This window comes from Panicum hallii, chromosome 2, assembly GCF_002211085.1.
Source record: "Panicum hallii strain FIL2 chromosome 2, PHallii_v3.1, whole genome shotgun sequence".
Lineage (NCBI taxonomy): Eukaryota > Viridiplantae > Streptophyta > Magnoliopsida > Poales > Poaceae > Panicum > Panicum hallii.
In genome coordinates this window covers 26,059,837-26,083,169 of record NC_038043.1, presented here as the reverse complement: position 1 = coordinate 26,083,169, position 23,333 = coordinate 26,059,837, and the positions used below count along the sequence as shown (strand labels likewise).

The window sequence follows — 23,333 nt, the reverse complement described above, 5'->3', positions numbered from 1 at the left end:
TGAGGATATGGTTTGCTAGTTTGACTTGGCCGTGTACTCTTCCTTCTAGTTGGTCGTGGAATGGGATGCGTCCCCAGCCAACGATGATAACGTTGAATGATGTCATGTACGGGCTTCATCATGATATCTTGTATCGTCGTTAGAACTTTCGCTTATTTTCCACTGCACTATTAAACTCTGAAAGTACTTGTTTATATGAATGAAATCGAACATGGTCTGTAATAATAATTCATGTTGAACTCTGTGATGTGAAAAATTGTGGATTCTTGTATTCTCTGGGCTCACCTTCGTGTGGGTTGTATGTATGCATTGTTTCGATCGAAATTCCAGTGGTTGCATCGGGATGTTACCCGACAGACTGTTGTTTTACTCCATTTTAAGTACGTGTTAGTCCGAATGTCTCTATGGTGATAGTTAGCGTATTTAAGCCGGATTTATTCGGATGGTTCCGCCACAGGGTAGAGGTAAGAAAAAACAAAGGATACCAGGACGAACTAGGTTCAAAGATAATACAATGACCGTTCCCCGGCAACAGCACCGGAAATCTTGTTGGTATTTCCTAATATTCTCGAATAAATCTGCAAGCGTACGGATATACTATTGTACCTTTCACCCGAGAGTATTCAAGGGTATAGTATCCACAAGGAACGTGTATACTAATCTTCTAATTGGTTCGTTCAAGGATAAATAAGAGTTTGGTAGGCGAGGATAGAGAGAATTTCTATGTAAAGATAGGTTCAACCTCTACTTACTTCAGGCACCGGTCTAACACTCGTCCTCCGGCCATTAGCTCTACTCCGAATCCAAACGTGGGAGATTTTAGAGGATGGATAGGGTTGTCACCACCTGCCGCCTACCCCGCAACACCGTGGGGCTCACAGCAAACTAAGGTAATCTAGAGCCTATACACCACATCTACGCTGTCGATTACTACTCTACTGTCGATCACGGTTTACCCGTCTTTATCAGGGAGACTCTCCTAGTGCATGTGTCACAAGGACGGATGATGAACCCGTAAGAAGTAAAGCATAGAACTTACTTAACCAAGACTCACCACCGTAAAGACTCACCATCATAGGAGATCACGGATACTCACTGAAGAAAGAAAATATCCATCGAGGTACAAGGTCGTAAGACTCACCACCACCGTAGGAGATCACTGAAGAAAGGAAACATCCGTCAAGGTACCTTTGTCAGGGAAGAGCGCCGAACTTAGAAGTTGAAGACCTCAAATCAGCAAAATGTTGCTTAAGGAGTTCTACCGCATAAACAGAAGGAAACAGTCCAGTGTGGTTAGGAGGATGACCGCATAACAGTCTTCAAAATTTCTTGAAAGTACAGTTACTCGTTGGCCTTAAAGCCGATTTTGTAGCTGACACAAGAACAGAAGGCAACCAACCATAGTCCATGGATCACGATAATCAACCTCAAGATCGACAATACAAACTGATAGAATTCAATCAATAACGCCATCATGATCACTTTTAGAGTCAATCAATAAATCGACTGAAAACTCCGACTACAGAACCTCCGTATTCAAGTTTGGGAGGTTGAAAGCTGGCATTCGATTGCAGAACCTTCCAAGCCATTTTTGCACGAGGCTATAATAGAGTACATGCGCTTTTCAAAAATAATAGAGAATACGCACGTAAAAAGCTGATTAAATAAACATGGAGTCATGGCATTACCAGATGGCTTATTTATTTGCAGAACCTGCCCTGGCTCCCAGAATCGGAGGAAGCAGTACAAAAATCACCAGAACGATTGGTATAAAGAAGCATTAAACGACTTTACATTGGACTCTTTTAACTGAAGGCAAATGGAAGCTAGTTACATCAGCATTCTTGTTGTCGCAGAGCTCTACTCCTACTGTACCCGCCCGACATCCTGATTGACTGTTCCAAGAAAATTTTGGATCCCAACTTCACCCTGAGCATATTCCCAAAACACTCCTTGGCTCGATCTATGTTATGTATAGCATCTGTGACCATCTCAATTGCCTTCAAAATCTTTGAGGAACCAGCAATTATACATGGAAACAACAGAAGAAAGAATCAGTCATCAATAGTTGGTTATCAGCCAATGCACATCTGAACAGGATACAAAATGCTTGAAAGTATATATTCACCCAGAAGCTTAGAACTATCAAATAAAATGAGAAATTGGTGTTCAATAGATGAGGGTAGCGCTACACCACTTGCAGGGCTGCTGTCGCATAAGCTAGCCTTGACATGACCAGTGCGTCAAAATTAGGTTATCTATCCATGACAATAGGGGCCTGACCTCGACCAACTAGTTTACAAAATGAATAGGCTCATTGGCTCATTTTTTTTTTCTCAAACACTCAATGACTCGTTTTAACAACTTAGTTTCAACAAAAAATTGACATAGGTCCATGGAGGATTATGTCCACTATGCCAATGAATCAAGAGTAGCTCATGTTTTATTTCAAAAGAAAAGCATGCAGAAGTTCTTTCTTTCACTATGGAAAAGAAACACTGATTAGAAAACATAGATAAAGCACTTCAAATTGAAATTGTGAGTCGCATCCAATATCAGTTCAAATTTAGTTATTTCTTTCCCCTTTTTTTCAATAATTCAAACCATCACATTAAAACTCTCCGTTAAAGTTAACACGAACTCACAACATTTTTTCTTATCTGGATGTGAAATCATCCAACTGAACTAATGCCCATTGATGTCTTGGGTTGCATACTTGCATAATGGTCCGCGAATAGCAGTTAGGATTAACTCTGTTGCAGCAGAATGATAAATACCAACAGAATGACTGGTTACTCCATACCGAAAAAAAACGTTTATCTCATTTGTTTAGATTATAGCAGCATCACCCCCATTAAAATCACGACCTCCGCACAACCATCAATATCACTTCTGAATGGGAAAACTGTTTTTTTATATGAATGGGAAAAATTGTTAGTTCTATATCGAGCCCCCTTTTTTCCTGTCTTAATGCAACGACAGGTAGCTCTCCTACATATTCCAAAAAAAACAGTTCTTTCACCTATTTCTCAAATCCTACCATGGAGTTATGAAACATCTAATAGGGGAATTATAAACTGGGGTGACTTAACCATTATGAAAGCTCTCTCTTGAATTAAGGAGTTAGATAACTCAATCTAATCTAAGCATTAGGGTAACAAACCAACCAACAGCCTGGTGTGAGCAATAACTACGTAGGCTCTGTTCATGCAAGATGACCCAAATGTATACAGCACCAGTGGCCATGGAGACTGTCCCATGGGCCTAACAGGCAGCTGCACACAAACAAGTCCACAATAGTACAAAACAATGCTAATTAGTCCCTAGATTGATTTGGTCCATGTTGAAATGAATCTACAACTAGGCAGGAAATCTTATTGGTTTAATTCATTATATAATCTTACCATCACTATTTCAACAGTAACATGTTGTTAGCCAAAACATTGCTTTCTGATGCATTTGATATCTTGGAATACTTCAAAGTGAAAACTAAAGTTGGCATATGATTAATACTTTGCGTGTACCTAGCACAAACACTATCCCCATCTTTTTGGCATAGAAACAACCAACAGGTGTGACAATGTGTCACAACACTAAATAACACTAACAGAACCATGGGATAAACTCCTCAGGTTTCTATACAAGCTCTTTCAACAAATCAACAGAGACTGGCAAGGTGTTTCCAACTATTGCATTGATGGCAAAAATACAAACTTGGATCAGTTAGATTTGTAATACTAAATACAGAAGCTTGAATACACCGTAAAATGGGCATATAGAGTGTGTTGTGAGGAATCTAGCCCTAACAAGAGGGGGGAAGAACTTGAGAGAGAAATGAATCTAGCAAATGAGGAAAAATTATAGGTGAGGGGGGAGGAAAAATTATAAAGAGGCCCCTGTGCCTGACACGTGGGCTGGGCCTTTTCCATAACAAGGGATAGGCATGACATGGGCATTCCCCAAAATGTGTGAAAAATATTAGATGTGGCAAAGAAATAATCACCCCCATACCTGTACATGGCAAGCAGAAAAACAATGACCCAGTGCACTCTTTAGCACTCCATGGAGGAACAGATCAGCCAAAGCCAAAACCTTCACTAGCTTCATGAATGGCAAGAAGCAGGCGCTCTTCTAGTTGCTCCTTTGAGGTGTATTCCGGTAAGTCCAACTGGTTAAAGCTGCATATTCATTGTGCATTTAGAATAATTGCTAAACGAGAACATATGACATCATAAAGAATGCAAAAGTGAAAAGCAGTAAATGAACATATCAATATATTACCATGTATGAGCAGATGGAAGCCGGTCTGGAGCTCCGTAAGCCTTGTGAATCTGAAATCTCTGGGGACCAGAAATACCTTGTAGTGCTTTGAAACCTTCCAACGGTACCTGCAGAAATAAATTCCAAAAGCAGCTATTGAAGTTCTACTCCAATATATTGCTCACAATTATGAAACATTTTATGTGAAACTACAATTTCACAAGTGCCTTTTGACCTTTGATGTTCCAGTAACAAACTGCAGTAGTCTGGCCATGTCCTCCTTGCTGAATGCTTTAACAACTTCCCAGAACCACTGGATGACAGGAGATGCAGCAGAATATCCGATATATTCCGCGTTAGCCTTCAGATCATCCACTGCAGGAGAAACACAATAAAAATCAAAAGGAAAAAAAATAAACAAGCAATAAGATGATGAATTATCTGATAGATGAAATCCACTCACAGTCAATTTCAGGAAGACCACTGATCAGTAGTTCAAGTTCTTTATCATTAAATAGGGCTATTAGGTCCCTTGGAACTAACTCTGTGAAGCCCTCAAGGAAAGCATTAATTTGAGGACGAATTGCTGTGGTCAGTATATGTTCAGCTACAAGGTCAACATATTCTTGCTTTGTTTCCTCAGTGACCCTGATATTTCTTCCGCCAGGTTTTAACTCATAATCAGTAACCTGAATTGGAAAATTATTAAAAACACAACTAAGATAATAGCCTTAGTAAAAAAAACTAAGATAACAGCTGAGGCAAGTAGAAAAGTTCTCGGCTAAGCCATGATGTCTTTTCCATACCTCAGTCTTCTCATAGAGAATATGTTTTTCCTCGTCAGGATCCATGCTGAATGTTAAATCAGGAAGGTCACTTACATCATTCTGTTCAGAAAAGGCATGATTTAGGAACAGCAACATAAATTTAGCAAACGAAATTGTGGATAATGAAACCAAACCTCCAGCATCCACTTCAAATTTTTGTAGTAATCAGGATCGATAGCCTCTATATCATGATATGTTACTTTAGCACCCAGGATGTGTTTGTAAAATGAACGGGTAAAGTGGACATCCAACAACTGGCCATCAAATAATGCTTTAGCAACCTGTGAAAATAACTAGGTCTCAGAAGAGGGGTTAAAAAACAAATGATGCAGTATTACACTATTGAGGACAGTGTCAAGAAAATACCACTCGACCAACAAACTTGAAATAAGAAAGGTGCTCTGTTTGATAAACAGAGTTTGGATTAGGCTGGAAAGTCGCATTGTTTCCGACTGTGGTGAAGAGAAGAGCTCCTTTGTCAAAAATAACTCGTGAGAGCAATTGGTACCACTCCCTAGTAAGTCCTCCAGCATCTATACCCTCTTCTCCTTGAAACTGCACAGTCAGGCGACCTTTGAGGTCCTGGGTACGACGTAATCTCAACTGATTATATGAATCCTCCAAAACATAAGCCCTGCGAACACTAATGCGTAGAGGAGCTGAAAGATGCTGATCATGTTGCTGTCTGATGCGTGACCGGAAGTAAGCACGCTTGTTGTCAAAATCTATCAGCCTTGGTACTTTCAACATCATAGAAAGTGACTTCTCTAGTAAGCTTGGGTTTTGTCGAATGAAAACATTGAGTAGCCGTCGATGTTTTTCTGCAACCCTTATAAAAGTTACATTGCAGATTCCACCAGCCTTCAATGAAGGCGACGATGAACTTCCAGCTAATTCTTTCACTTCATGAGCAGTAACATTGTAATCTGATTGTGTAACTGGTTGATTTGCTTGAAGCTTCTCACAGAGAACAAAAAACGATTCTATGAATGGCAGCAAGCGTTGAGTGCCTGGAGGAAGTGGTGGAGAAATAGAGGACGAAGCACCAACTTCCAAAGCATCAACCAATGGAGCAGGGGAAGCAAATGTTGAATTGTGTACAAGTTTTGCCTCTGTGGCACTTATACAATCACTTAATTCTTGCCACAAAGGTTCAAGACCAACATTCAAATCCCACAAAATGGACTGCTCTTCCTGTGCCATATCTTGTTCATGTCCACTATCAATCACATCTGATGTCAACATAGATAGGACTTGCAGTACCCGCAAGATAGCAGCTCCGGCCATAGAACAAGTACTGAGCCCAAGCATTTGAGTGTTTTTCAGTGTTACAAGCTCCTCTACTGCAGAAGAACTTAAACTCTGAGCAACACCAGCTAACTCGATGGAAAAGAATTTCTGATGCGATGCGGCAACACTAGCCAATTTTTTCACCACCTCCGCAGCAAGCGAGTACACTTTATCTGGAAGACTGAATATTTCAAAAAAAAAAAGGTAAGTATGTCTGAAGCCCTGAAAGGATGACGTTTTTCAAATAACGGAAGTCTGAAATCAAAATGAACATCCCAACATAACACGAATCAGTTTTACTTCCAAACAAAACCTTTTTCTTTGAGTATTTTCGAGTAAGGGGTATACTAACATTAAAATGATTGGTTGCGATTTACTGCATAAGACCAGTCTTGCTGCATAACGACCGATGTTAAAGGTGGCAAGACAACCAACTTCACAAGAGAGGGAAAAAAGAAACAATGTGTTCTTAAAGTATCATTCTACCAAACAGGGATCCTTGAAGCTAAGAAACAAATATACAGAAGGAAAAATCTTCCTATGGTGCTTGGTTATCATAGTGATTCTATGCATCCTGATTACGCATTGGTCAGCCTTGCGTCCACCTATCTACCTAGTTGGCTCGCCTTCTCTCTACTCTACCTAGTTGAGTGTTTGTAAGAAAGATATGCATGCAAATCTTCTCCCCAACCCACTTCCCTCCCATACTCCATACATTCCTACTCCTTGAAAATGAACAATCAAGCAAACAATGTAAGGCATCTGTAAGCATTCAACAGGAAATACATGCAGAATCTAATACTGAAGAGTAAACCATCATCTGTGCATGTTATGTAATAATAAGTAAAAAAAGTGCAAGGCAAAAACTAACCCCTCAAGTGCCAGAATATTGCACAGATTATGTAAGTCAGCATCAGGAAGCTGAGTAAGAATGGCATGCACATTAACATCCTGCCGAGCACATGACACTGGGACCTCAACATCTTTGCTTTGGTCATTATCCTGGATATGACCTTGTTCTAGAGTAGATGGTTCCACCTGTGTTTGAGGCGGTGCCCCATCAGCCAATTCAACACCTGAACTGTTAGCAATTTGTGCAGAGCGAGGTGGATAATCAATTTGGGACGCAGCATTGTTAACCACAACTTCAAGCAAACACATCACCTGGAGACAAAATTAAAAGATACGATAAATATTTTAAGAAGTGAACCAAGATCTACCATACACCAAAACCAGTGCCGAGAAATACCTGCTCAAGGTATACTCGACTGCGCAGAAATAAGGGTTTGTTTAGGAGCTTAAGAAACAATAGAATAGGTGTATAACCCTCTGAAGATGATTGCTTCATCTTCAACAATGGACTTTCTTGAGATACCTCTTTACTGTCCTGTAATATCAAATGGTTTGAACTAACTGAAGGATTGAAATGGACCAAAAGATCCGCAACAGATGGATGGTTAGAAGCAAGATATGTCAGGATTTCAAGAAGTCGCCGTGTCACAAGTGGAGGCAAACCTGAAAAGTGGTAGTGCAAGTAAAAGGTTGCTTAAGTGCTAAATAACATTATTGGATAAGATACTGAACAAAAAATGGAGCAATATAAAACAAGTTTTACAGAGAACCAAAGATTTTCTAAAAAAATGACAAAAAGACAAGAGGGAAGGAGGGAGGGAGAGATCATATTACCATTTGCAGAGTAAGGTTGTGCGTAAACAATGTTCCACTGACATCCATGTAATCTGTATGTAGCCATGCAATCAGATACGCTAACCCCCTCAGATTCAGGTTTAATCATGTCGAGCAGATGGCCAACCAAGGTAACACGTGTGACACTGTGTGCACACAGATTGAACATAAGCCTTTGAAGAAGGCCTTTGCTGAGTGGCTGCAAAGATGTGAAATAGTCAACCAGTGTAGCTGAAATGTAATAAGCCAACGGAAAACTGCAAAAAAACTTAACAAATAAATGTATTTAGTAACTTTTTTATACTAGTCTTTGTTGATGTATTTTATGCAAAAGACATCCTTTTCTCATTCTTGTGCATAATCCATCTAATTCTTTCATTGTTTTCCGGTAGTCTAGAAGGAATCAAAACATCAGATTTCGAAGGTTGTTGGGTTACGTTGTGACCACTCTTTCCTGGATGTTCACACATAACAGAAAGTATTGCAAGGCTTCCAATAATATGCTTACTACCCATAGATGGCACATGAATATAGTTATCTACCATATATCTCTACTCAATTTACAGATTTCAATAATATTGATCTTTCAGAGACAGGAAAATGTCAGGTGCAAAACTCCTTTCCGTAACATTTAATTGGTGCAGTTTGTTTCAAATGTAAACTCGTGCGAATAATTTGGCTCATTAAAATTTCACTATCAATATATTGGCAACAGATCTTTTGGTAAGAAAGTTCATAAAAATGTTTTTTGCCAGTGCCTTCTTTCATTTCTCGGAAATGAGTGAGGGCCTCTGTGGGTGTGTTTCAGAATTTTACAGGGAGGTCCCCACTTGCAAGTCTCTTATCATTTCATTTAAATTTTGGGAACTTATGCATGGCAAGCTTACAAGCATGCAATATTACATCATATAACTACTGATGAATGCGCAACGCCACTCTATTCAAGAATGGAGCACATATGTGGTGATACTACAAAGAAAATTGAAAAGTTCAGTCGAAGAAAAATAATACAATTATTGAGATACTGTGCACAATTAGGACATTACCTGAGCCAACTGCAGAAGACGAATAAGTGCACGCAGGGCATCTGAGTCCAAAAGTGGGGTCCCTTCCACATCTTTACCCTTTGAACTGCCTTGTGAAGCAGAAATAACCCTCCTACCCATAGTAACACCAACAGCCCTGTCTATAACTGTCTGATTATCTTCTGGCAGCCTCCTTCCTCCAAGTCTGTAGCTTCCACCAAATAGGCTTCCTCTAGCACGATATCGACTCAATTCTCTGTCCCGTAGCATTTGAGCTTCAGCAAGTAAAGCTGAAGGAAGGGCAGACAGAACTGCTTCTGATGAGGTCAAAAGCACCTGTGGTAAAAACATATCAGTATTAGTATTGAGCTGTGTGGTAAGATGTACCTCTTCACACAAACAAGGAGGGAAAGTAGCTATAATTGAAGCATTACCTCTTCACGTAGATCAGGAGGGAAAGTTGCTATAATTGAAGCATTATCCATATCTACCGGCTGACCAACTGGTTGAGAGTGAGCAATCCTCTGTGCTCGCTGCTGGGCTAGAACCTCAGCTTGAATGTCTGGTGGGAGAGCAGCCAAAAACTCAGGATCTATTTCTTCTGCAGCTGGTGGAGTATATGAAGCAGCTGGGGCAGAACGGTTCTGCTGAGAAGCAAGGACCTCTGCACGAAGATCCTCAGGCAATGCTTCAAGAAATGTGGGATCAATTTCATTAGCACTAGAGACCTCATTGTTAGCATCTAGTTGCTCTGTCTGAGGCTCTTGATGAGCTTCTTCATGTCTCCTAGAAGACATATCGTTGCCATCAGAACCAGGAGCTGAGTTCCCAACTTCATTTTCAGCAATATCAACACTGTTCATGTCAGCTTCCGCATTCACTGCGGCAGAATCTACATGAGCATCACTCAGCTCAGGAGCAGTACTTGCAGAAGTGACAAGTGCATGGCAGCTTGACTCCAGATCAGATGGGGCTTCCCTAGGATCACTACTCAACTGAAGTTGTTGAGGTGCTTCAATCTCATTGTGCATAATATGATCATGACTTTGATTACCAGATAAGGAATCTCTTTCAGGACAACCACCAAGCTGTGTATCAGCAACAGACATTATTTCATCATTCTGAGGTATAGGATCATCAGCTGCTGTTTGCTGTACCGCTTCCTCAATGCAATTATCGTGAACAAAACCCTGTTGATTTACCTGCACATTCGTAGGACAGAATCGATCATTTGCAGGAGCAGGTTCTTGGTTAACAGTATGAACTTGCTGAGGACTACCAACAGGTTGAGCAGGAGAATTGGTTGCTACAGGTTCAGCATTTCCTGTATCTGGTGATGGTAAATGTGCATTCACATCATTGCCAGTCTGTTCAGGCTGCAACTGGGCATTATTTGAATTACTAGCCACAGATAACTGTGACACAAATTGATCCTCCACTGCCTGAGCAATAGCAGCTGCATGATTACCTGCCTGTGGTTGACCATCATCAGTCCATGGATTATCTCCAGGGCCCCGCCTAATTCGGAGGGAATCCATACCAAGTGAGAAATCTATCAATGGTGGTGGAGCAGTACTTACAACACGCTCACCAAACACTGGGGGAGCAGTTTCTGGTGGAAACCCAGCATCTAACATGTACAAGGGGATGTCTGAATTACCAAAAGATAGTGTGTGAAAATCTCTCGATGAGGTTCCTCCAGAGGGCCATGCCGAACCAGTTCCCTCCCTAGACTGAGCTGGCCTAACAAGCAGTGGATGAAGAAAAGCATTTCCATCAGACCTTGGTCGATCAAGAAGTGACCTACTTCCACTTTGGCGGCGGCGCTCAAGACTGAACGAACGATGCAGATTAAATGAATCATCCATCCCCACACCATGAAATGACTCGGAAGATATATCTATAAAACCACTTGAGTCTGCACGACCCCTGGAAAATCTCAGATGATGATCCATTCCAGTCAAGCTCTCCCTCCATCTCACTTCTATAACACGGTTCTCAAGAAAGTCATCATCATCCTCTTCATCCATCAGGTCATCATTGTATTCGTCACCAATAGCATTGTTCTCCTGGTCCTCGATATCTGTGTCAGCTATGGACATCAAACCGGCTCCCTCATCTGCTATTTCCTCATCATCCTCATCCTCATCTTCATCCTCACCTTCCTCCCCAATATCCTCATCTTCATCAGCCATTTCATCATCACCTTGATGTTGCACTGGGAAAGCCAAACCAACATCAGTACTAGGAGCCATAACGTTACCTTGAATTGTTTCTTCCCGCATGAACTCCACACCATTCATTGAAGGATTACCACTAGAATTGTTGTCCACTGCATCGACTCCCATTTCTTGCTCAGCAGGTTGGCCATGGTTCTCGTTATTGTCCCCATCAACATGAGACAGTTCTTGCACTTGTTGACCTGTAGATTGAATGATGCTGTCAGTATGATGATGTCTGATATCTGTGCTTTGCTCATGAATTATATTGTCATCAGCTTCATGTGTTTGTTCATGTGACCCTGGTAATCTGTTCTTGGTATATCGATCTGACTTGAGAACTTGATCACTAGCATAAGCAGTCCTGGTGAGGCTATCCAAAGCCTTCAATATCAAGTTGACAACCTTTGCAGCATCTGGATGGTCCAGATCAATTACTTTCAGCAAACCAGAAAGAGATTGTACCATTCTACCATCTACCATAGGTTTTGCAATATCAGGCGAGCAACCAAGAACAGGTAAGTTGCTCTGACTATTCCGCGACAATATTGAATTTACCAGCTCAGAGAAAGCCAAAACTTTTCTGTCAGGTATCAAAGATCCTCTGGAGGTACTGCTTGCTGAATCAATAAAATAGTTAAATGCCTTCACAATTTCAGAAATAACCCTTCTACGACCTTCAGCAGACCTGCAGCACAAAGCTACCAAGAAACAGGAAGCTCTCTCAGACAACTCTCCTGTCCAATCATCTGAGACATCAGCAGTTTTGACCGAAGAGAGTGGAAGTAGCAGATAGAATATATGATGCAGTAAACCACTGTGTCCTGCACCTTGATCACAACTTCGTGACTGTGATAGCTCTGTATCCCGTTTCAGAATTATCCCTACTGCATGCACATACATGAGGAGTATCTCACTCATCAACTTAAGGACAAATGCCAACTTTGACAGCAATGCAGATCTCTCAGAGAGGGCATCCCCCTCAAGCTCTTGGCCATCATCAACTTTAGATTTTCCCTTAGTGTTTGGCTCATCAACATCCATTGGAGTCAACAGGAAGTAACCATCAAACCCCTGTTCTTTGCTTGCAGATGGATAGCTCATAATGATCTCAAGAAGCTGATCGATCACTTGAGAAAGACTAGCAGGAACCTTTTTTTGGCTCCGTGAACATCTGTTTGGTGTATCAACTGACTTAATATCAGCTGCCATCTGAACAGGCTCATTACTTTCTGTCGAAGGAACTTTCTGTTTCTCCCTGTCTTTTTCCTTATCCTTCAACAGGACTACATTCGTTCTCCCTCCAGAAGAATCTAATTGGCAGACTGAAGTTACAGCCCTCATGAAGATCACAGGATCCCTAGATATCAGCGGCGCCATATTTGTCAGAAATGAGCGTGGAGTACGACTGCCACGGTTAATTAATGACTGGCGTATTTCCAATTCCATGGCACTCTGCAAGGTCTGAGGATCCTCAATGAGGTGGCGCACAATGGCAGATGCTAAGGTCTCAAATCCAGGAAAGATGCAAGCGCTTGGGAGATTTAACAGAGATGATAGGCCACCATTTTCAAAGAACTGAGCGGCAAGAGAATGTGTCTTTGTCAAGCGGGCACTGAGCTGAAGAACAGCTTGCATAACTGTTGCTGGCACACGTTTCTTGATGAACTCACAGCAGAAAACCAGTGCCTTTTGGCTCTCCTCATCAGTCAAATAGCCAGTAGGTTTCCCCAAAATATTTTCGAACACATTAGTAGCACTTGTATTGTCTGCTGAATCCATAGTTTCAGTTTTCTTTCCATCAGGTGGCGCTGGATTTGCCTTGCTGTCAGCACTGGATGCATCAGAAATTGACTTGGATGCACCATCAGCTGTTTCTGTATTAAGCTTTGGATTAAATTGTAGCATGTTATCCAATACAAGCAACAGTGCACTGATAGAATTCCAAGTCTGATCTGTCTGGTCTGTCCTTGATTTAAGATTTTCTAACATGTTAAGAACATGAGTGACGACACCATTTTCAGCACCAATCTCACGTATGACACTGTCTTCACTCAGAAGCAAAGCTAACAAATGGCCAACAGAATACAAAGCACCTGTACCAACCATGGCATCAGACGAAAAACGTCTTAGTTGCTCAAAAAGATAGAGTACTACCCGTTGTCGGTATTCTCCCTTATTCCGGTTGCATAGTGTCACTAGAAGGTCAGTCAGTGGGAAAGTCATGGCGGAATCACTAGAGCAGAAAAGCTTTGTTGATACAGTGAGAATGTCATCCAAAGGGAGCACAAATACACTTTTTTCTTCAGCAGTAGCTGTATCATTCTTATTGCTTCCATCCTCCTTGGGTGTTTCAATGGAGGTTCCAAGTGACAAAGCTAGTGCCTGTGCAAGCTGCACATCTTCTTGAACAAATTCTTCTGGATGGCTGAACAACCAATCAGTGGCCATCTCCACACTGTTAGTTCTGACGCTTCTCAGAGCTTCTTCTGCCCTAGCTCTTGAAAATCCCATTTCAACAATTGTAGCAATAGCTGACTCATCAAGAGGGGGGCTAGTAACACGCTGGTTGGCCACTCCAACACTATTGCGGCCTTGCTTCAGATCTCCAACAGCAGAGCATATATTGTTCATAATTGAGACCAGTGAGGTAACAAGAGCCGGGCTGCATTCAGGAAACATTGTGTGATTCCAAACAGGAAGAACTGCATCCAGAACTTGAGATTGCAGCATACGAACAAATGATTCTGGCTCTGAAGGCACAGGGAATAGATTAATTGACAGCTCAGTGACAATAGGCTGGACAAGAAGCTGATTATGAGAAGAGGATGGAGACAATAAGAAAGTAGAGTTCACATAATATTCCAGCAATTTACAATAACTCTGTAACGTATCCAGAAGCCAGGAATTGTGAGATGCCTTCTCACCAATAGAGGAACCTTGATCTGTGCCAGCAGCAGGGACTGAGAAAGGAAGTGTCCATAGTAACTGACTGGTGGCTTCAAAGGTAGTTAGAACTTCCTTGAATGTCCCATTCACATAAAAACTATTAACAAGTGCAGAATTGCATGAGCGACGCCTGCTGTCAAACATAAGCACAGCCATGTCTTCCACAACCTTCCCAAGGTAACGGCATTTAACAGATAACGACATCTCAAAGCCAGCGGTAGAATGTCCAGAGTAACCAAGAGCACTAAGGAAAAGTTGTGCTAGTGCAGTCACAAGACTTCTTGAAGCTGGGCTAAGATTTGAGTCAGCCCGACGACGAGCTGGTAATCCTTTGACAAGGGTAGAGAGGAAGGAACGCATGGTGTAGCCAAGTTTTGTCAGAAGTTCAGAAATAATAACTTCAGAGCTTTTCTTTGAAGCATCATGACTCCTAGAGATCTCTGCTGGAGAATAAGGACCATCTAAATCAGTATGTGTTGCATCCAATACTCCACTTAGGCGCCCACGTATCCTTGATAGCGAGTGCCGACCATGCCGGTGCATGTTTGCAGCAGATCGGACTGCTGATACAAAATCTTGCTCCATACTCCAGGGTGATAAAGAAGCCCTCGTGGAAATAGAATTCATATATCTTGCAACTGGTACTGCACTTGAGTCATCATCACTATCCCTTTCAGATGCATTAGAAATTGAAGCATCTCCAGGTACATCATCTTGATCTGACTCCTGTTTATCCACCTTGGCATCACTGAGTAAAGAGATATGCCATGTCACTTCAATATAAACCTTCCCCAATTCCTTCAATACCTCAGCATCTGCAAAAGCCAGTTCTGAGACCATAATAGTAGTTCCCTTCAGAAGAAAATTGGCAAGAGACAAAAGCCCTTCAAGAGTACAAAGTGTTTTCAGGAGAGCTGATTGCTTCACAGGTTCACTATCGGTTAGCTTAGTTCCAGAAATCGAACACAACAGTTCATTTGTCAATTTAAGGTGGTCTCGAAGAAATAAGCACACTGCTCTTGCCAGAGAAACAGAATGTTGAGGTGAGAAGTTTTTAAATGCGACAGATATATTCTGACCAATTGAAACAGATACAGGTATTACTGGCAACTTCAACAGTTGAAGAACAGCCTCGATTCCTTTTTTCTCAATGAATAGCCTGCAAGTATCAGTATTCTGCAGAACAGTTTCAAGGAGACGAGCAACATTGCATATGCACTCAGGAAGAAATAACTCAATGGAAGATGATGCCATAGCATCTAGAGGAGCCTCAACCATTTTGCCTGAGCATCCCACTTCAGAAGGTACACTCTCATTCTGTGTTGTACCTCCCTCCACATCAGTGTCCATCGGAACAGCTGCACAGGAATTATCACATTCCGTACAGGAATTAGAGTCTCCACCACACCCAATTTTTGAAACAGTGTTCAAGATTTCAATAAACATGTCAACTCCGGAAGAACGTAATGATGATGCATGGCGCATTAATTCATCAAGTCCACTTGATAAGGCCCCTGTTGTGTCCCCACTAAGCGCTTTCAAATATGATCTGGAGGTAAAGATTTTCACAAAGCATCTTAAAGCATTGCGGTCCTTGACTAATTGAAGACCACTATTGTTCAAACATAATGCATCCAAACACTGTGGTATACACGAGACTGCATCAGAGTTGTAAAGTACACCATCCATTATGGCATCAAGAAATGCTTGTGGCAAACCAGCTGCATCAAGAACAGTATAGCATGTTGGGTCTCTATGTATGAGATCGCTCATAACATTTGCAGCAAGTGAGAAAACACCACCACCAAAGTCCTTGCCTCTCCTAAAAATTGTACACAAACATGGGGGCAACACATTCTCTTCAGAACCATCCACACGAGCAGAGCTACCAGGCACATATGTTGCCAGAGATACTGTACGTAGTAAAACTTTCATTAAGTTCTTCCTATTATATAAAACCAAGGTTTCAGAACATGAAGACTGCATATCTGGCACTGGTGGACAGCCTTCAACCTCTTTTCCTTTATTGATTGGCTGAGACTCTTCAACTTTTTTCAAACCAATCTCAACCTGTGATACTTCTATCTTAAGCCGTGCAATAGTGTCGTCTAGTCCGCCTAGATCTCTGAACAATGCTGAAGAGGGATTGTGATAATCCAGGAAGCTCTCAATGACATGCACTGCCGTACTAACTAGGTGTAAATGTTGTGTGTTTGTGTCCTTGAGAAGAGGCAAAATGGTGGGTATAAAGCCTGCTTCTTGAAGAGCTAGAGAACCAGGGGTTGATGATACCAGCATAGAAACAAGAGAGAGAAGAGCTTCAGCAAATATTATGGACCATTTCATAGAACCACTGATGATAGAATCAACTGCCTTCTGCATGAGACTAGGAAGAATACCGCGATGTCCACCAGAAGTTACCGAAGACAATACAGTAGGCTGGTGAGATCGATCTTGGCACAGTGCAACCAGTGAAAGGATTCCCAATATCCTAATTTTTTCTGGTATATCATCCTCATAGCTAAGCAATGATAATAGTTCATCAATGAATTCTGGTTCATTGTTCAAAAATGATGATAAACCTTCAGTATCATGGCCTGCTTGCACAAGAACAATAAAGGCATACAAACGGATACAGATATATTGGCGTCGACATGTCAAAGAGTCAAATGCCCTTGCAAATCTCAATCTTGTAAGAAGAGGGAACCTTAAAGATTGAGGCACACTGTAATCCTTGACCAACTTGTCGAATATTTCAAGATCTGCCCCCTTGCTGGTATTGACATTCGATAAATGAATTACTTCCAACCTGTTCTCGTTATCTAGAGACTGGGATTTATCTGATTTATCAGCACCACGATAAAACTCGAAATGGAGAGTGGAGCCAACCTCAGTGGAAACTGGATCGGATACAGTGGGCAGAGAACACGCTATTAATCCAAGGCCACCTTCTTTTCCACCCCAACCTTGAGAGAAGGCAAATAACTTTGAAGTCAGAGATGTACTGCGAATTGAGCTTTTCCCGACTGATTTGTTTACAAATGCCATTAATGTCTGCAAGCTTGCTTCAACAATATCTGCATCTGTAGATGCTAGAAGAGCAGACAGGTGCTGCTGTAAACAACAAGGAGAAGAAAAAATACGTAGATTAGAAGTATATTAATACAGATGAAGGAAACTAGGAAGTTATGCTCTTGCAGTAGAAAAGAACACAAAGGCAAAAAAAAGCGAAGACCTGCAGATAAACAGGGCATGCGAAAAAGCACTGACCTCAAAGAAACTATAGAAGTGTCTATTTGTGCAATTTTCCAAGATTATTCTTGATACTCGAAGAATTTGAAGGACTGCTTCCCTAGGAAATGGGGGGTCCACATCAAGAAAATTATCTTCGAGCTGCAAATCTTTCCTTGATTTAATATAACTCTCAAAGAAAGAATCAAAGTGATTAAAAAGGTCCACCCAGTGATGAAAATCCCCCTGCAACATTTTGATAGCAAGAGATTAGAATTCATAACATAACCACAGAATATGTTAGAGAGAATAAAAAAGGCCTACACTGTGCAAACCTTGTCAAATTCCCATGCAAAATCCTTCAGCGGCAGTTCTACATTCTCAAGAGGAACAGCGGTAACACTTTCGATGAAAGATTTTATATTTGGAGGCTGCAAATGAAAAAAAGTTACATTAGTGAAAGGTATAAAATTTGAAGAGGGGTCCACAAATTCAAGCTAGTTTAATAGTAAAAATAAAGCACTAAACAAAATGCAACTAATTTATACACACCAGTGTTTCGTAAAATACCATGTCCATGTCCCACTTAACTTTCATTGGGGTTTGAAAACAAAATTCATTCTCCCATCAGATTTAGTAACCAATCTTGATGTGTCATTGGAAAGAAGTTGAGACTTCAATTTAAAATTTCGTATATCAAATTGCAAGCAAAGCCAAGTCAAAGCTAGCAAATTGTAGGAATTGCAATCAGAGCCAAGTCAAAGCTAGCAAAGTCTAGGACTCCACATTACGACCAGTTGGGATTCTCCTAATCAAGTATAGATTGAACATTGCACAAATACATCATGTACTTATGTCATAAAAACAACAAAGAATCTTTGCCTCTAAACACTGCCCAAAGTCGTGGACCATAACAAATAGCAATTACAAAAGGATTTATGTTTACTAAACTGCATGCTCTTGTAAGTCTGTAATGCGGTATGTTCAAAGATCTAAGCCATGTAGAGCAGAACATCGAAATTGCTTTGGACCTTTCCAAATTTATGCCCTTGTGTTCAACTATAATAGTCATATCAAGCATAAAATTCATCTCGTCACACAAGTACATGACATAGCGCTAAGTGACTACAAACTCAACTTCACCTGACCATAAGAAAGGAAATGTTCTCTTTGTTGGGGGTGTTCGACAAAAAGGAAAACTAGAACAAATCCAGGCTTTACTCTGCATACACAAGTTTGGCCAACTGCAGATCTAAGACGAGCATTACAAGCAAAGAGCCCCCACTAAGATTGCATCAAACAGTTTGATATCAGAAAAATACAGTCTTCCAATGAGCATGGAACTACAGAGCATCTATATTGAGGTCTAAATCTTCTTATTCTAGCTGCAAAATGTTGCTGCAAGGATTTGCATACACGGAACACTACAAAAACCACGATGTCAACCCAGTGATTCCCTAAAATCCGAAAGTACCCTGGGCAAGCGGCATCCTAAACCCACAAAAACCTTCATCCTCCGGAACAGGGATCGACAACACGAGCGGTAATCCACACCGGCAGAAACCCCGGGGCAATACCCTAATACGTTCGCAATCGCAGGCCGCTGCGATCAGGGCGATCGGCACATAGATCGCGGCGATCGAGTGGGAATAGGGTAAAAGAGTGGGCCGAGGCGGCGTACCACTTCCACCGCGCGTCGCCGCTTGAGCTTCATCCCGCAATTCGCATCGCCGGGGGGGGGGGGTGGGGGGGGGCAAGGCCCTCCGCCGCCTCGTCCGCCTCCGCAGCCGCAGGGGGGGCAACCCGCCGCGCTGTCCGCCTCTGCCTGAGGGCGCTACGCCGTCGCCTCCGGCAGTCGCCGCCGAGGCGCCGGGCGGTTAGGGTTTTGGGAGGGGCGCTGGAGCGATCGCCAGGGGAGAGAATGGGGAGGAATCGTATCGGGGGGAGGGAGATGCGCGTGTCGTTGCGCAGGACCGAGAGAGAGGGTTGAGGAGGGGAGGCGAGGTAAAGGAGACGAGACGAGCGCTGCTACGCGTACGGCGACGGGGCTTATGTGACGGATGATGTGCTAAACGAGTCCCACAACTCCCACGGTGCACGGTGAAGATCATAATACACGAATTATAATTTTACTGCAACCATCATTTTTCTCTAAATTCATAATACACGGATTATAATTTTATAATTATTTGTTGATGTCCCAAATTGTACTTGATCGAAGATATCCTTTTACGCTTGATTTGTATATAGGTATGAAATGTTACAAATAGCACGTTCGTCCAAACTTAGTTTATAGCGCGCTCATAGTTTTGATCAAATGCAACTTATGTGCTGAACAAAACACCCTTCCTCTATGCTCTTCGATTGTTGAGTATTGACTCGATTTTTTTATTCTATCATTGATATAATAATCATGTCTAACTGCATTGTCATCTTTAGATCTTTCACCACTTAGCAGTGACAAAGGTAGCTTCACTCAACAATTCAATATAGATTTAGTTTGTTTAGATACACTAGTTTGATGCAATCGAGAGAATTAGATGAAAAATAAGAAGTCGTATATAAGAAATACATAAGATTAACATTCACCTAGATCGCTACCGAGCAAGAAAGTTAAAATTAACGGTGACTAAGAATTTATCTACTACTTATGTTGCTTCCAAATAATTGTAACGTACAGTAAATTTGATAGTAAGCTAAATTTGATAGTAAGCCAAACTAACTTGGGTAAATTTGGTAGTGAAACAAACTTGGTGGCACAATTTTTTTTTGACAGTAAATTAGGTAGTGAGCAAGACTTCTCCATACAAATTTGGTAGTGAGCCGAACTTATCAGCATAGTTGGCACACCCGAGAACTTCTAGACATTGAAGTATCTAGACTTCTAATTTGATTTTAGTGATTGATAACAACATCACATGAGTAATGTGTGTTTTTGTGGAGGCAATATCAAATTAGATCATAATGATGGGCTTATTAGTATTCTTGGCTCTAATCGTTTTACATGTTTTACATGGTAACAGTGTAAAAGATATGTGTGAAGATTAAGGATGCAAGTGTCATTTGAAGCTAAAAGACACTCGCGGCATATTAGGATCTTGTTTTTTCTTTGGCGGCATTGTTTTTAAATAGCTCGACCCATAATTATTAATCAAGAAAATTGGTCATTACATACAGATTTAGTGCATCGATTCCATTATATTGGATAGTCAACTGAGCCAATGAATGATCGACTAGTTACGAGTAGTTAGACATGTCTAGTAGAGTGATAAGATGTTAGCCAATAGTATTATATTTCTTTATCTATTTCTGAAAAACGGACTTTTCTGTAGTACATTGACTTTTGGTCCGTCTAGTTTCGATGAAAGGTGGTCCGAACTTGTGCTTCTCTTCTTATCTGCCTCCGACTCCGCCTCGTACCGCACTCGTCTCCTTTTTGTGCAGCTCCGCCTCCAGTCCCGTGCTGTGGGAAGCGAATTTAGAGGAGAAGGAATAGATTAGGATTGGTAGGAGAGTCTGTCTGCCTCCGACTCCACCTCGTACCGCGCTCGTCTCCTTTTTGTGCAGCTCCGCCTCCAGTCTCGTGCTGTTGGAAGTGAATTCAGGGGAGAAGGAATAGATTAGGATTGGTAGGAGAGTCTGCGGGAGATTGATGAATGGCCGGATGATGAGACTGTATCTCCCTTTACCAAGTTGGCGCCCTCGGCGGATGCTCGGCGTGGCCACGTTAGCAGTAGAAGTGTTGTCCGTTCGATTCTGATCTTCCACCGCAAAAAGCTCGATTCTGATCTTCTGGCGTAAAAAGCAAAGCTACTAGGTTTTTTCATCCCGGCCGACGCGTGGTCCACGTGTACTGTGTCCGCCGCCGCTCGGCTGACGCGTGGTCCACGTGTACTGTGTCCGCCGCCGCTCGGCTGACGCATGCCTCCTTTCTTGCCTTGGTGGCACCTGCGTGTCGCGCTTCGGCTTCACGAGCTCCCGATAAAACTCTTCGCCTTCGTCTTTATCGGCCTTTCTTTTTCCGCTTCCGCTTTACCGGGTAAGCTTCGATGGTGTTCCTTTCCCTTTTTCTATCATTGCTTCTTCTGATCATTGCATCGTGTCAGGAATAGATCCCCTGGGTACCGCAAAAAAGCTACCCGTGAGGAAAAAAAAGTCTGATTCCTACTAGGATTCCACTATAATCTTATTATGATTCATACTTTGTAATCCTATTAGGACTCCTACCTTGTAATCCTACTAGGAACCCCGTCCCCTAGGATATATAAAGGAAGGCAGTGATACCTAGATAGGCAGAGAACCAACAGAAAGCAGCCAACAGGCAACTCAACACCCAAGCGCAGGGCGCAATATACAACACCCCAAAACAGGACGTAGAGTATTACGCTACTCTAGATCCTGTCTAAATTTGTGTCTTGTGTCCTTAGGTTCGCCTTCAAATTTTAGATCCTGCGATCACTCACCAAATAATCACCTACCTTAGGGTATCTAGGCCGATGGTAAAAACACCGACACGTCGTTACTAGTTTGTTCTCTCTTGTTTTTTGGTTCTGCCTGCGAAATTCTCTGGGTCTATATGTTCCTTTGCTTCTATTTTGATTTCTGTTGTCTGTTTCCTTGTTCTTGGTTTTGTCTTCTCCCGGCTGCTCCTTGTCCTTTGTTTGTGCTCTGTGAAAGGGATGTCTTCCTTATTCTTGCTGTTCTTTTAGATTGATTCCTGATTTCTGTTGTTCTCTTTCAGAGTTCTTCTTTTCCAGCTTGCTCTATGCAAAGGTGACACGGTTTGTTTTCCAGATCTGAGCGTGACTTCTTGGCTCACCTCTTCTGAGTTCGGTTCTCGCCGTTGGAGTGCTTCGGTTTGTTTATTCCACCCTTCCGATTCATAAAGTTCGGCAATAATGTTTGGTTAAACTATTCTAAGTGTTGTTGGAACTGATCTCTTTTTCCCCCTTCTCTTAGCTGACGCGGGGGAAACAAGATTTGCAGGAACTACTTGGGGCCTAGCTCATCGTTCCAGTGAGTTGCTTATCGCTCCTCTTTTCGTGCTCGAGAACCAGTGTGCGTGTGCATATATGCTTCTGTGTGTACATTGCACTGCTTGCACTACTGGTTAGTAGTTATAATGGCGCCTGTTTCCCCTCGGTGTGCTGCCTGTTTATAAGAAGGAGCCCTATCTCCCTTTATTGTGGGGAAGTGTATCTTGGTTAGGCTTATATTAGCCATATAAAATTTAGTCAGTGGCACTTTGTTTAGATTCCTGTTCTCTTCCCTTATAGACGTAGATATTAGCTTGGTAATTGGTCCTACGTGCCCTTACAATGCTTCCTAGTGTTCTTTTAGGATTACCGACAGGCTACATTTGTTTTCCTTTGTTCCTTATTTGCATCTTGTGCTTCTTATTATTTTGGTCGGAATATCTCCGTTTGGCCACTGCACTTTTCTCGGACGCTTCAATTTCTCTTTTGTAAATGCATTCCTGGCTGTGGTAGTTTTTGCAAGGTTGCGATAAAGCCTCTATTTCTTTTGCCTGTTACTCTGCTTTTTCCTTGCATGGTTCCGCCTTTTTTTAATTATTTCCTGGATTTCCCCAAAACAGGATTGAGAAACAAAACAAAGAAGTTGAAGTTGCCATGTTCGTCATTGGGGCCAGTTATATTTCACTGCTACAATCTGTGGCTATGCAATGTTCATTACCCTATGTATCCACAATTCGTGAAATAACTGAAGATAACACTGCCCTTTATGGAATTGAAATAGAACTACCTGCTATGAATCCATTCGCCTCGCATAAACGCATTTTCTTTTGAGGACATGCACAGACTAATGCGGCGGCTGGTTACGAAAAA

The 23,333-nt window shown here is 41.8% G+C and overlaps 1 protein-coding gene across 2 annotated transcripts; it reads right to left on the bottom strand.

Annotated features, from left to right (window-relative positions):
- Positions 1-1,634: 1,634 nt before the first annotated feature.
- Positions 1,635-19,472, bottom strand: LOC112879763 (E3 ubiquitin-protein ligase UPL1-like). 2 transcript variants are annotated; one of them, XM_025944145.1, is made up of 16 exons: positions 19,169-19,472; positions 17,823-17,918; positions 17,527-17,733; positions 9,523-17,370; positions 9,110-9,424; positions 8,064-8,262; positions 7,627-7,892; positions 7,249-7,541; positions 5,454-6,558; positions 5,222-5,368; positions 5,067-5,147; positions 4,724-4,949; positions 4,496-4,635; positions 4,282-4,388; positions 4,012-4,178; positions 1,635-2,009 (listed from the first exon to the last, which is right to left on the bottom strand). In XM_025944145.1, the coding sequence occupies exons 1-15, from the start codon at positions 19,199-19,201 to the stop codon at positions 4,076-4,078; spliced, it is 11,166 nt and encodes a 3,721-aa protein (XP_025799930.1). In that variant the 5' UTR covers positions 19,202-19,472; the 3' UTR covers positions 1,635-2,009; positions 4,012-4,075. The 2 variants fall into 2 exon arrangements, with proteins under 2 accessions (XP_025799930.1, XP_025799931.1); XM_025944146.1 differs by having other exon boundaries at positions 9,523-17,367.
- Positions 19,473-23,333: the final 3,861 nt, after the last annotated feature.